Below are 14237 nucleotides of genomic sequence, written 5' to 3' on the forward strand. Positions count from 1 at the left end.
CGGGCGAGACATGGGTTGGCGTGTACGACACAAGATTTTATTTTCACTACCAAAGTTAATGCACAACTCTGCTTTATGTGGGTGGGAACGAAACGATACAACAGAGCCCAGACAACGTGTGTCCTGCTCTTCTGATTTCCCCCGTCTACCGGTAGTACATCGCCACTACTATAGACCAATTGAAATGAAAATTTAGCACACAAGCTGAAAAGATGGAAGTCGAAGATACTGTAGTTGCCGGCAGAGACAGCCACGAGAAACGCAGGAAGACATCAAGTATAACCTCGCTTGTAGCGGCGGAAGAGGTCCTCGGTCTGGGCATTCTTGAAGGCGCAGCAGCCGATGATGTAGATCCAGATGAGGACGACGGCGGCAATGATGAGCGCGACGTTGGCCTTGCGCCACTCATTGCGCAGGTTGCCCAGCAGCCCCGCCTTGCAGGAGTTGCAGTTGTAGCAGAGCTGGCTCTGGTCGTTGCTCCAGAGGGCGCAGTCCACGTCCGCCATGGGGTTACTCGGGTTGATCCACAGTGTCGGGTTCACGTACCCATAGCCACATACCGTCGGTGGTTTGCAGCATCCTGACTGCGCTTAAAAATTTGGATCCCAAACGTAATAAGAAGTAGGCATAAACAACTGTAGAATGATCTTAACGTGGAGTACTACTGGCACATCACGATAGTGATGGCAAAGACCTCAGTCGAATGCTTGATGTCGAAATGTTAGGTGACAGGCGATTGAAATCGTTCTGGCATTCTCGCAAGCATCTTTAATTCATAAATGTAACCGACATACATGCTTGTGCAAGTCTAATCGTCCGATTCCGACTCCAACTATCCAACTTGAAGTGAGACTGAAAGAGCAATTCAGAGCCCAATCTATATACATATGTGTTGGTCGGAAAATAATAATGCTCGGTGATAATAATTCAGTCTCTAGAAAGCCAACCCATGTGCAAGCTAACGAGCTAGCACTGGCCAAACACAAGAAACAAAAGTGTTCAGTTTGGTGAATCCACTGACAAGAAGAAGACTAGTGCCTTGAGTAGTGTGGAAAGGGATAAATATGAAGGGAGTAGTACTGGCCTGGAGAGGCGAGAGATCCGTCTGGAAGAACTGATCGGCGGTGAGGTAGGGCTGATCTCGGCCGAGCTTCTGGCAGACGTCGGAGGAGCTCAGGCAGGCGCGAATCTGAATCCAGTGGTCGGTGATGTAGTGGCGGAGCCAGGCGGAGAAGCCGGCGAGGCGGTACTCGTGGTAGGCGCGACCAGGGACGGGATAGGAGCCGTCGGGGCGGGTGACGGCGAATGCGAAGACGAGGAAGATGAGGAGGAGGACGATGAGGGCGGCCATACAGAAGAGGTAGGCAGCGAGCAAGCCCTGCTTGTCCCAGTAGGCGCCCACGAAGCCGGCGAGGGAAACGAGGAGGAGGAGCACGCCGAGGATGATGACGGGCCACCGGGCGAGGCGGACGCACTCGTTGTCCTGCTTGGAGGCGAGCCAGATGCCGGCGCCGATCACGGGCACGGAGCACAGCAGGCCCACGAAGTTGAGCACGGCCGTGATGTTGTTGCTCACGCCCATGGCAAGAAGATGAGATGGGTGGAGAGGAGGAGGCGGGGGAGAATTGGGGATTCCCTTAGCAGTAGCGTCACCGTGGGAGGTGACTTTTCTAGCATTCCAGTATGCTTTTCACACACAGTTGCTTTATGCCCACAAGATGGGGAATCGAGATAAAAAGGTTAAGGGTTGGAGCGCTGGGTTTTAGTTTATTAAACAGTATCGATGCTCATGAAAATATAGCATGGACTGACAAAAATGGATCTACATCGATTTGATTGAGAATGAAAAAACAGTAAAACGTGACCATCTATTATTATTGATGAGCTGAAAACATCGATATTCTAAATGTTAAAATAAACAATCACCGGGCCATGTAAATCTCGATGGCAGGCAACATCATAGCATTCTTTTTCTGAAGAAAATCGAGTAGAACAGCCACCTAAAAGTTGATTGTAGCTACAAATGTACTTCAAACTAAATCTCATCGTTTTTATTCTTTTAGGAAGTCAGCTCCAACCTCCTAGTGATCATCATCATGGCCATCCGGGTCCCCTCCTCCACCTATCTATCACCTCCAGCTGCAGCAAGAGTGTAAAATGAAGTTTAAAAACAATCCCAAAGCCTCTGAACTTAATTTCAAATGTTCTTGAGAGGAACATATTTACCACAAAAGTACTGAGAGCACACAGGGCATTCATGTGGCTTGTCCTTCTCGAGCCAAAACGATACTACATCATGCTCGTCTTCTGCAAAAGCAATAACAGAAACTTATGAATAGACATGAACATCATGTTCTTTCACAGAAGCCAGACTAATCAAGCAGACTTATTGTTAATTCATCCTAGGAAAGAGGAGTCGAGGATCAGACAGCAGGAAAAGCAAAAAGGGTAACAGTGGGTAGTAGTTAATCTTGCTCCTAACAAGTTACCACCTTCACCACCAGGACAGCCAATTATTCTCTTGTTATCGTAGGACTAATTAACAGCAGGTGCTTCCTACAAATAGACAAAAAAGAAATTTATGATGTGATAAGACAAGCAGACTATAATAATTAGTGTACTAGATGTCGTTGCATGATGAGCCCATGACTTATATGATCTGATGAAGGCCAATGTAGTGGCTGCTAGCGAATCATCGAGTTGTGACAGTTGTCCAATCTCTGGCTCAGGAGTGAAACATCACTCCGTCAGCTATCGAATATAATTCCTCTCCATCTGTTGTTGTTGGAAGAGTGCATGCCATTGATGATGTATATATCTAATAATACATGACTATAAGACTATGATGATATTATTTGGTACTATTACATGATATACATAGCTTGTATATTGATTATCTCCTATAGCATATAATTAATTTCTAAGAATAATATTGATGTATCAACCATATTGTTATTGGCTTATCATTGATTTCGTCCCTTTCCCTACTGGGCATTTGTGCTCATTACATTGTTTTCATCTATGGTTAAGGATTTATAAGAGACCTGAGTTGGGATGTGGAATGGAGCTATATATGAATGAGCAACTGGATGGTTTGCTTGGTAGCTAGTTGATTTTTGTAATTTACATTTCTTGAGGTTTATGAATTAAAAATGATATGCAATTATTGTAAAATGGACTTCTAAAGTAGTGGTTTATGCAGGGTGGAATTTACTTGGTATGCGAGGAGTTTGATAGTACCAGGGCTTAACAAGATCTTATTCAAAGACAAATAGAGAACTCTCTAAACCACAGTATTAATGGCTTAATGACTTCTTAAATCTAATATTTGTCCAAGGTATAGCTCTACAATCAATATGAAAATAATAATAGACAAACATAACTAGAAAATAGAAAATTCATACAACATGCCTTCGTCTAAGGCCAGCCAAGGTGGGGCCTCCCAATATCTCTGAAGAGGCCATAAGAGGTGGTTCAAGGACCAGCCACTCATAATAAGAATGCCACCTTCTGCCAGAATATAACATATATGGAGATCACAACCTGATAAAAAGAACTAATACGTTTGATATATAAAAAGGCCAAACAGCACCAAAGGAACATTTTGCATCACCAACCCTTTCTCCTCACCCAAGAAACACAAGAACAACACAGAAAAGAACCATGAGGTTTGCACTCATGTACAGAGTAAGGTCCATAATCCTAATGCTTCAAACCTGAATAAATCAGCTACTTTGACAAATAACTAGTTTTCATTCTCAATGTTCTCATTCTTGGTATTTTATGTTATTCTTCACCAAATGTTCTCAATGCAGCCTCCAGATGACAATTGACATCTAACCTTGAACACTTGAGACCGGCATGTGATAACAGATTTTTTGGCTCTACATCAGCAAATTACGGTATGCAACCAAAATGAAACTACCATTTCAAAATATTAATTATGATGTTAATTGAACTTTAAAATCCAACAAAAATGCTTTATTATTTTGAGAAAACAATGTAGTCTTCACTAAGTAAACAATGTAGAACAATTTTGTGCATGATTATCACTGAAATTATAGTTTACAATGAAGAACTATTACGTTTGAAATATATCTGTTGTCCCAATTACTAATTTCTGTTTGAATAATTAAAATGCTTTAGATTTTGAATTATAATCTTTGAACAAAAATAGAAGCTTCAATGTATTGCTTTCTTTCTAACAAGTGAAATTAACATTTTTCACTTCAGGAAAGTTAATGGCATTACAATGTTTCAAAATACAGAATTGGCTAAATCTTCACCTAATTTTCAGCAGCTGGGGCTAAATTAGACTTAGTTGATAATTTATTTACTTTTTTTAAGGGAAGACAAAATCAAACCAGTATAAGCAAATAAAAGTATATATCAGGATCAATACAAAAATTGGCGGGGAAATCACAGCCCCAACTAAAGCTAGAAGATCTAGTTCTGGCAAGATTAGCCAAGACATGTGTTGTCTTGTTGAGGTTTCTAGAGATGTAACAAAAGGAAGTGCCGATAGTTTGATAGAGGTAATTAATGTCCTGGACAAAGGAAAGAGAAATGTGAGAAGAAAAGGAAAATGAATTAGTCAAAGCGATCATACAATGCGTCTATTTTTCTTCTGAAAGATCACACAAATTGATTCCCTATGTATAGAAGGTCCTCCTGGACATCAATGGCAAACCTGTATGTTCGAATTTATACTAGTTTTTACTCAATCTACAGCCTGACCGTATCATATATGTATGTTAAGCCTTATTTTCAAACCGACCATGTAAATCTACAAATGTAAGCCTAACATCCTAGAAAATTACATCTCAAAGAACTCCTAGGACACTTTTTACCAACCTTACAACTCCATAATGCACCTAATGTTCGATATTGTAATCACAAAATCGGCATTTCAGAATTAGGACTGCTGACCTTAGTGCCAAAAGGACCCGCCGGAGCATCCATATCGAAACGCTTCTTCCCCTGAATCAAATCAGTCAATAGTATACAAGGTCAGCGCATGCTGAACCCTCTTTTGGAGAGAGAGAGAGAGAGAGAGAGAGAGAGAGAGATTCTATCAAACAATAACACGGACAACTAAAAATCCCAACCTCGAGCTCCTCGCGCTCGAGTCCAGTGGCGTTCGGCATCACATCCACCACCCTCTTCTTCAACGATCCATCACCTGAGGCCGAGAGGGGTGAAAAGAAACCAACCGCCAAACGAAGAATTAGCTTGGAAGTTCGCAGAAACCCTAAGGGAAAGAAGAGATCGGATGGAGGAAAAGGGAAACCTACCGGACACGGAAGAGTAGAGAGGAGTTGCGGTCATATGCAGCAGCGAGAAGGAGGCGGCAGCGGAGGGCGGGGACAGCCGCGGAAGCTTGTGAATTCCAGAGAACGGATCGCCCGGCCTGGGCGACGCATACCCTCCTCCGTCCGCATCGTCTCCTTGCTGCTGGCTTCTATCTGCCTTCCTGTGTTTCCGATCTGTTCGGTTGCGTAGGATTGGGTTAAGAGAGACGAATGAGGTTGCCAGTTCGCGTCCGTTGGTCGCCGCCGTTTCATTAAAGCCTAATTCTTATTTCTTATATTATTGTTGTCAGTATTATTAAAGGTGGCCGGTACTCTACGGGACGGCAAAATTGGATTAAGAGAATTTAGTTTAACCATTAAATCCAGTATATTGTTATTAGGTAATTTAGTTTTATTATAAGTCAAGATTAAACTCACAACCAAGTAAACGATGTTAGAGATAAATAACCTATAATTATTATACACTTGAACTAAACATGTGAAATCAAGGATTATTCATAAGGTAGATAGAAATATCATCACCAATAAATTTTATAAAATCATCACCAATAACTTTTATAAGAGTATTTAAAAATAATTTTTAATACCAACTAGTATTATCACAATTGTAAATATTCTACGAGTCCACAAAATCATATTTACCTTTGACCACCTTTACCCATAGGCTATTACCATTGTTAATTATAAGAGAATACGCTTACCAGAATATATTCTGATAGTTATACAGTGCGGATAGACACAAAGTTGGGGCAAAGGTTGGGGCGTAGTTTGATTCCCAAGAGACCGGCAATGCTTTCTACACTTATGTTGGCAAATGAGCATTTCTAGATCAAGTCGTACCTCTTAACAATACAGGGGACCCACCGAAAAAGGGCCCCGCACCTCAGGTGTTTTACAGGCCGTAGTCACTGTTTCACGCGTCGATTAAGCTGTCAAAGAAGTTCATCGAGCGGAAAGGGGCAAAACTAGTCCAACCCGTCTCTCGCCGAATCCCTTATCGTCGCGCGTCAAAGACCTTCCTGATCTCCTCGGAGCCATCTCTCGGAGGGAGGAGGATAGGGGGGGTCTTCTTTTCCTTCCCCCAACAGAAGTCTGTGTCTGTTACCAAGATGTTCCGATCATCGAGCGCTACGAGGATGTCGGACGAGCACCTCCTACCGCCGGCGGCTCGGAGATCGTTACTGGAGCCGGATGGCCTTCCCTCGTACGACCCCCACTCCGACATCAGTAAGAAGCTGGTGCAGCGGGCGAGGCTTTCCGAGAACGCCGTGCACGTTATCCCCGTCGTAGTCGTCCTCTGCGCCATCATCCTCTGGTTCTTCTCCGCCCACGGTACCTATCCTCTCCGATCCTTCCTCTCCTTTTGTCTTCTGGTTTGACGACGAGAGGGGTTTCCCCTCTTGTTCAGTACTTATCTGTTTCCGATGCTCTTCCATTCTGGGTTTCCAACGAAAAGAAGAAGGCATAGATCTTGGCCTCTGAGAAAATTTTGTTCTTTTGGTGCTGTTATTTTCCGATTACGTGTGAAAGATGTAATTTTTCTTTGCGTGCTTCGGCGACCCTTTGTTTTTCCCTCTTTATTTTCCGCATTTTAGATGAGGATAGAAATTTAACTTTCCATAGAAGATATTGATCTTACTGTATAGATTTGCAGTCTCATCTTGACGTCATGATGTGAATGCAGATTTCTTTACCCTGTCAACTTTGATTGAAAAACGTTTCATTCAATTCACCCCCACTGTATCTTTTTGTTGTAATGGGTCTCCCTCACATCACAATCTGCTTGATAGAACAGAGATGGGGTGACTATACCTACCTTGAGACATTTTTCTTGGTTTGGTGAACAAACGTTTACGTTCTTTTTACTTAGTGAAGTTGCTGTGGTGAACGAAGATGATTCTTTTTTGGCAGAATCGAGAATATGAACGGCGAGGACTGCTGCTATTCGGATGTGTGATCCCTGGAAATCGGACAAAGAAAATTAGGCAGACGATTTGGTGGCTTCCAAGTAAACTAAAGAAGACTTGAAAGATTAGGATATGTTCCATCCTTCAGAAGAAGAAGAAGATTAGTCATTAGTTTGCTTCCTATACAGAATCCTCTGAATAAATTCCACGTATTGGACACCCTTCAACTAATGAGGATTTAGTTCTTGTGGAACTTACTTTGTAAATACTTTAGAGGAATACAGAACCCCATTTTGTTTTCTTTTCTCGTTATCATTCAAATGTTCTTATATAGTTTGGTAGCAATTGAGTATTGCAAGCTTAGCAGCAATTGAGTATAAACTCTTCTTTCATTTGAAGCTTCTTATCTGAATTATTGGCCACCTTTAGTTTCGAATTGGATATGTACTTGCCTTGTGACTGGATTACAGGGTTGGTGACGGTTTGCTCAGCTCGTCAGTCCATCACTTTTGTTTGTAAACATATATCTCAGCGTTACTGCCATCCGGTCAAACTTTAAATTGCAATTGAGGAGCTGAAGGGACGTTTAGTGCACACGTATTTTGATTCTATGTTTGCATCTCTATAATTATAAAAGTAGAATATTTAGATTTTTTTTTAGATTTTTTTTTCTTCTGACGGACGATGGCTCCATCGAAGATCGTGCGAGGGATGAAGATTGTTTTGCATCTGTGTCGACACCAATATAGTTGTCGAGAGGTGTCGCTTTATATTTACGTCGGCATCGGTATAATTATCGAGTGATGAAAGAATCAAACATAGATGCAGAGCGATTCTTATCTCTCGTCATCACTCTTTTCATCCATAACAGTTACCTGTGTCCCCCATCCATCATGATTAATCAAAGTATTAAAAATATTATTATTATTTTTTATTTTATAATTTTATTAATAAAATTAATGGATTATTTTTTATTTTATAATTTTATTAATAAAATTAATGGATTAAGACAAATGGATTTAGATGTTTCACTTTTGTTACTATAGTGATGCAATTGTAACTTATTAAAGTATAAAAATTGAAATGCTAAAATAACTAACTAATAATGTATAATTAGCCGCTTTCGTGTGCGACTTCTAAGAAACAAATTAGAGAATTTTTCTTGACTTGATTATTATAGGAAGATTGTGAGATTGGTATATGTTTTAGAATCAATTTGCATAAGCAGCAAAGTCACCCTTCATCGGTGTATGGTCAAAGGATAAAACAGCATACCTATTTTGTTGGGGATACGAAACTTTGAAATCAAGAGAGAAATTTCAAAGATTAACAACCTGAAAATAAACCAAAAAAATTGATGCAAAATCAATATGGTTCCATATTTATGAATAAAATTTTAGTTCTTAATTATATAAGATAAATAAATACAAAGAATGTCTACTTTCAATTAACCCAAATCCAGATATTGAAGAGCAGGGAACATTTTCACGCGCTCTCGAAGGGACTTTTCACCAAGTGAGAGCGATCTTGGGAAGTCCTCAAACTTTTGTTGACCGATGCTGTTCATTTCACGTATGCGCGTTACTTGGAAACCCTGACATCCATAAAGGTGAATGACAGAGATAGATGCATGGTGGTGTGTCAGATAGAACTTGCTTTTTTGGATCATGTGGAAGCTATCGCTTAAACGTGACAGCGGCTGGAGAGAGAGAGAGTGCAGGTTGGGATGAATAGACACCAATCCAAGTCGAACATAAGCACAAAGAGATGTGTCGCGTCAATAATAAGGTGCGCTGTCAAGTGTAACATAGGTATTAACTTGTACACGTCCTTAGTGGTGGAATATGAGTTGGGGTGGCGCCGAAAAGCCTTTTTCTAATATATATTTTCCACTAAATTCCTGCTTGAGACATTAAGGAAACTAAGTACAGTGAAGTAAATATCTTTCGTAGTAGGACCCATCACGAGATATTGTGGCAAGATTGAAGGGACGGCTGTGATGGGAGGGCGCGGAAGAGGATGGGTGCACCGTATTGCGGATACAAGAGCATCAGAACGGTCGGCGCGTGAACGTAGGCCGGAGAGAGGCGGAAGGAGGAGCGTTGGAGGATGATGGCGAGGGTGAGCCTGGCCACGAGCAGGGCCAGGTTCTGGCCGACGCACGTCCGAGCTCCAAGCCCAAAGGGTATGAATGCGGTCGGACGCAGGGCCGCCCGGCTCACCCCCTCCGCGAACCGACCCGGATCGAACCGGGCGACGTCCGGGCCCCACAGTCTCTCATCGTGGTGGATGGCGATGATTGGGATGAGCAAGTCGGTGCCGCGTGGTATCCGGTAGTCGCCGAGCTCCACGTCAGCTTTCGCGCGCCGTATGGTCGCCACTGCCGGCGGGTACAACCGCAACGTCTCGTTGAGTATGAGACCGAGCTGCGATATTTTTGGGGAAAGAGAAAAAGGAATGATGATAGGAAGAACGGAGAGGAGAATGTGAGGGACGGTCAGGGGGAGGGGGGAGGCGCGGTACGGTACCGTCTTGAGCTCGGCCAGGTGGTCGCGAGTGGGGATGTCACGTGAGCCGCACACCTTGAGGACCTCCGCTCGCGCGCGCTCCTGCCACTCCGGGTGCATGGCGAGCAGCACCGTCGCCCACGTCAGGAGGTTCGACGTGGTCTGCTTCCCGGCGAAGAAGAACGTCTTGCACTCCTCCACCATGTCGCCTGCGGTGATACCCCCCGGCGATGACGCGCTCGCGTTGATCATCAGCCGTAAAAGGTCCTTCTCGCATCGGCCGCCAGGCTTCTCGTCAGCCGAGCTCTCTTTTCGTCGCCGGATCAGCGCGATGAGACCCCTCCTGATCTCCTTGTCTAGTTTCCACGACATCGTGTTCTTCTTCGTGGGTAAGAATCTAGGTGATGTGTTAATTAAAGCGGGATTCAATCGATCGAACGGGAGTAAATTGTCGGACGATCGGGAAAGACGACCTACCTGTAACCAGGGATGAAAACCTTGCGAAATGCTTCGGCTGCAAAGACCATCTGCTTGGTCTGCAATTGGAAGACGGCCTTGCCATCATCGTAACTACTACCCAATGCCGTCCTCGTGATCGCATACTCGGTTACCTCCTGGAACCATTCGGAGACGTCTATTTCTACCTCGCCGGAGGCTGGCAATTTCTCCACCATTCCCTGTACCGTCTTCCCGATCAATGGTATCAGCAACTGATTCCAATCACGGCCAAAGACGAAGAACGAATCAGCAATTGCTATTCCAACGAACGAAACAAGTTCCTATACCGAAAATTTTTGGAACAAGACGTGAAGAAAAGGCACCTACTTTGATATTCTCCATGTGAAATGCTGGAGAAAGGATCTTCCTGTGCTGAGCCCATTTCTTTCCTCTAAGGTTCACCAATCCCTCGCCTTCGAGCTGCCGGACCAGGGGGTGGGATTCGTAGCGATCGAAGAACTCCGCCCGCGTCGAGAATATCTCTCGGATCAGGTCCGGGTCGGCGATGGTGATGCGAGCCGTCGGCCCAAACCACAACAGGAACGTAGAACCTACGAAAGAGATATTTGCCACCACATTTTGTGACGTAGAACAACCAATCCTTCAAGAAATGAGACGTGTACACTTGCACTCGGTGCTGCATTGGTCTTAGGAATTTTAAGAGCAGAAGCAAAGGCCAATCATAAGACAAGGTAACAAAGCAGAGCAGGTTATGTAAGTGGGACATGGAAATGGAGTGTAACAACAAACGACTACAAGCCTCGTATTTCTTCTGTATGCACATACAATACAAATACAGAGAGAGAGAGAGAGAGAGAGAGAGAGAGAGAGAGAGAGAGAGAGAGAGAGTGATCCTTTTTGTTTTTTCCCTTTCTTTTGATGATTCGTTAGATCTCGATGAATGAGATGCATTTCATCAATCACGTTCAAGGGTAAAAGGGAAAAACAAATAAGTAATCATAAAGTAGTGGTACAATTCAATTCCGAAAAGGAAACAAAAAGCATATCTGGACTCGATAAGAACAGAAGCGTGTATGCATTGCAAACACGACGGAACAATTGACCATAGAAAGGAAAATCTTACTGAGAAAACAGTTCAAAATGATGCATGCAATTTACACACTACCTCAAGAACAATACTCTGACCATAGAACACCAAAAAGGATTAGAAACATGCGTTAAAACACGGGACAATATAAAGCAAACTAAGAAGGGAGTTGCTGCCATCGAGCGCAGACCAAGCGATCTAAGATATAAAGCACAGGACAATATTCAAAGGAGTTAAGAACAGGAAAATTAGAGTGGAGCAAGGGGGAAAGCCAAAACAAACAAAACAAAGAAAAAGAAATCTCAAACTCTCCGATCAACACCAACAAAATCGAGACGGAGAAAGATATGCGAGGAGGAAGGAGGGAGGGAGTACCATAGATCTTCTTCCAGTGGTGGTAGAAGGAGAGAACTCTTGGGAGAATATTATGAGAGGTTTGAGGCACCATTGGCTTGGAAGAGGCCTCCAACATCAAGCCAACCATCTCTTTGACACAACCTACAAAAAAGCGGTAAGGGGGTCCCCTTATGCCTTGACTCGCGAAGTGATGCTCCAGTCTCTTTGGCCTCCACCATAAATAATCCAAAAGCTTCAGCACCATGAACATGCACAACCCCGAGGAAACCAGAGACAAAAACCATGTCACTGCATCCCCCATCGTCCCTGTATCCTTCTTGTTCTTATTCTTCTTCCTCTACCTCCTATATATATGCATAGTGGAAACCGAAACAGAAGCCAGTCTTCTCCACTGTCGTACCCTTCTTCTTGTCTCAACCAAGCTGTATATACCTGAATGGGTGGGATCAAAATATAACTAGTAAGAGAAAGAAATGTTTGAGACGGAGAAAGTGACAGGAGCCGACTCCTGGGTTATATATATTGAGATCGAGCTAGCTGCAGTAAGGGTAGGCAGGGCAGGCGGGGCGTTGGCGTTGGGCTGTAAGGGTGAAGTAGAATAAGATAATCGGTGTGGTGATTATTATTTAATTGGGCTCCGGACAGTCCCTCATCGGCTTCCCGACCATGCGACATGGAAAATGAGAAGTAGAATAAGATAGCCAGCCAGCCAGCCACCTTGTTACGGTTGCTGAATGAATGCCAGCCCATCATTTGACGGGTCACACTCTCTCAGGTTGTCGCATTTATTTCACTCTGGGAAAATAGCATATGCCCTCCGCAGGGAACGGTGGGCCGAACCAAGAGAGCTTTTCCCATGCCAGAAACTAGAACACGAGTTCTGGACTGTCCATGGTTATTGCTTTGCCACGTCGTCTCCTAAATGATTGCTCTCATGCTACTTCTTCGACACCCTAGGCATGCACATAGCACCTAGCCTCCTCCGCTCCTTCTATCGTTCGAAACATGTTCGTTGTGGAACATATGAGAAGGTGATTCTGAAATAACCAAGTTCAAAAAGAAAGAAGCTGTAGATGCGCGCGAAGCTTTTTTCTCCCTCGTTTGCTGCCAATCAATATAGGATCCGATGTTTCATGTGACTCTGAGACACTTGCTGATTGCAACCACTCACAAGTACGTGACATGCAAATGTGCTGGACTAGTATCACAACAGTTGTGGCGCGATTGACGTAACCCAGGAGGAGCTACTGTGGCTCGTGTCTATTGGTTTGATATTAGGGTGAGTCTAAGGCACCATCGGGGGCATGGAATTCCCGCTACCTATAGCTGCACCTAACGGACTAGTATCACAAGAGCGGTTTGTAGGAGGAGGTCTAATGTCAACTGGGTTGAAAGCAGAGCCAAGGGACCTATCCTTTCCTCACAGCATCTCCAGCTACAAGACTCGACGAAACTTAGATTTGTTTCTCCTGATGGCATTTGTTACAGCGCCTAGCAACTCGACTGTCCTGACTCAACACAGAATTGACAACCAAATCACTCCAGAATCCAGTTTCACTTGCAAACAGTAGAAGCTCTCCATAAGCTGACGTCCAAACCGGTCTCGTCGCCTCTCAGTTTGTTCACTCACGCAAGTTTTCTTGTCAAACCGTCTCATGCATACACCAAGAATGCTAAGATGGTGCTTTCCCAGACGGCAAGTAGCTGAAGAAGAAAGTGGCAACTTGGAAGGGATGAAACGGAAGAAGTTTGCCAAGATTTAAGATACACCGAAGCATCACAAAGAGTCAGCAGTCGTGTTGTCCTAGGAAACCATCACATGGAAATACCACAAGGTTACCGAGGTATTATTCTTATTCTTCCAGGTGGTATGTAGGGAAACTTGAAGTGATATAAACCATGACGAGCTACTCAAGGATTTAGATACTCCATGCAACGCAGGACTTTGTGGTCATGTCTCGGCTTCTTGGAATTATTAAGGACCTTCAGAGAAGACAGAGGAGGAGCATGGTGAGACCCACGACGGGTCTTTTCTATATTATGTAGTATGGAGTACAGCTAAATGCTGTGTGTCGGAGTAGGCAATTCAGACATCAAGAAGCGAACTTGAAATGGATGAACAGATTAAATTAGACAGAGAGGGGCCTTCAGTCGTCGGCTCAAAGGGCCCAGAGGAAGGACATCGGTTAAACCTGGGGTTGATCTTGGAAGGATGCGCTTACATAAGGACACATGCAGAGCAACAAACAATAGCCATCGTCCACGATAAATATAAAGAAGGAAGGAAAGAACAAGAAACCAAAACACCGTCTAAGGTGGAGCATTCCACGCCATGCAAATATGCATCCTTTAATATTTTCATTAATGGATATGTATTTGGAATCTCAAAACAGACGACGATGAGGTGCAGGGTCGCCGGGGGGCCCTTGGAGCTTTCGCTGCTTGGAATTTGCACGCGGTGCGAGCAACCACCCCGACCAAATTGCGGCCCACGTACAAAAGAGGGTGGGGCCCGAGTGGTTGATTAATGGGCCCCGCTCTTGGGGCAAGAGGACAGCCTCAGTATTATTACTTCCCGGACCGAGTGGTGGGTGATGTCACCTGTCTT

General features: G+C 43.9%; 3 protein-coding genes and 1 long non-coding RNA gene across 4 annotated transcripts; 1 reads left to right on the forward strand and 3 right to left on the reverse strand.

Annotated features, from left to right (window-relative positions):
• Nucleotides 1-55: 55 nt before the first annotated feature.
• LOC103991555 (tetraspanin-2) lies at nucleotides 56-1702 on the reverse strand. The gene is made up of 2 exons (XM_009411048.3): nucleotides 1085-1702; nucleotides 56-584 (listed from the first exon to the last, which is right to left on the reverse strand). Exons 1-2 carry the CDS (start codon nucleotides 1580-1582, stop codon nucleotides 273-275), a joined length of 810 nt encoding a protein of 269 aa, XP_009409323.1. The 5' UTR covers nucleotides 1583-1702; the 3' UTR covers nucleotides 56-272.
• Nucleotides 1703-1848: 146 nt separating this feature from the next.
• On the reverse strand, nucleotides 1849-5974 carry LOC135680149 (uncharacterized). Its single transcript, XM_065194136.1, has 6 exons — nucleotides 5971-5974; nucleotides 5295-5570; nucleotides 5109-5182; nucleotides 4930-4980; nucleotides 2227-2307; nucleotides 1849-2139 (listed from the first exon to the last, which is right to left on the reverse strand). Exons 1-5 carry the CDS (start codon nucleotides 5972-5974, stop codon nucleotides 2290-2292), a joined length of 423 nt encoding a protein of 140 aa, XP_065050208.1. The 3' UTR covers nucleotides 1849-2139; nucleotides 2227-2289.
• A 132-nt stretch (nucleotides 5975-6106) lies between these two features.
• On the forward strand, nucleotides 6107-7520 carry LOC135679926 (uncharacterized). Its single transcript, XR_010515368.1, has 2 exons — nucleotides 6107-6644; nucleotides 7224-7520. It is a non-coding gene; the product is annotated as an uncharacterized LOC135679926 (long non-coding RNA).
• Nucleotides 7521-8996: 1476 nt separating this feature from the next.
• Nucleotides 8997-12122, reverse strand: LOC135678733 (cytochrome P450 734A6-like). The gene is made up of 5 exons (XM_065191849.1): nucleotides 11648-12122; nucleotides 10552-10775; nucleotides 10204-10436; nucleotides 9748-10123; nucleotides 8997-9645 (listed from the first exon to the last, which is right to left on the reverse strand). Exons 1-5 carry the CDS (start codon nucleotides 11928-11930, stop codon nucleotides 9181-9183), a joined length of 1581 nt encoding a protein of 526 aa, XP_065047921.1. The 5' UTR covers nucleotides 11931-12122; the 3' UTR covers nucleotides 8997-9180.
• Nucleotides 12123-14237: the final 2115 nt, after the last annotated feature.

Source organism: Musa acuminata, chromosome BXJ1-7 (assembly GCF_036884655.1).
Source record: "Musa acuminata AAA Group cultivar baxijiao chromosome BXJ1-7, Cavendish_Baxijiao_AAA, whole genome shotgun sequence".
NCBI lineage: Eukaryota > Viridiplantae > Streptophyta > Magnoliopsida > Zingiberales > Musaceae > Musa > Musa acuminata.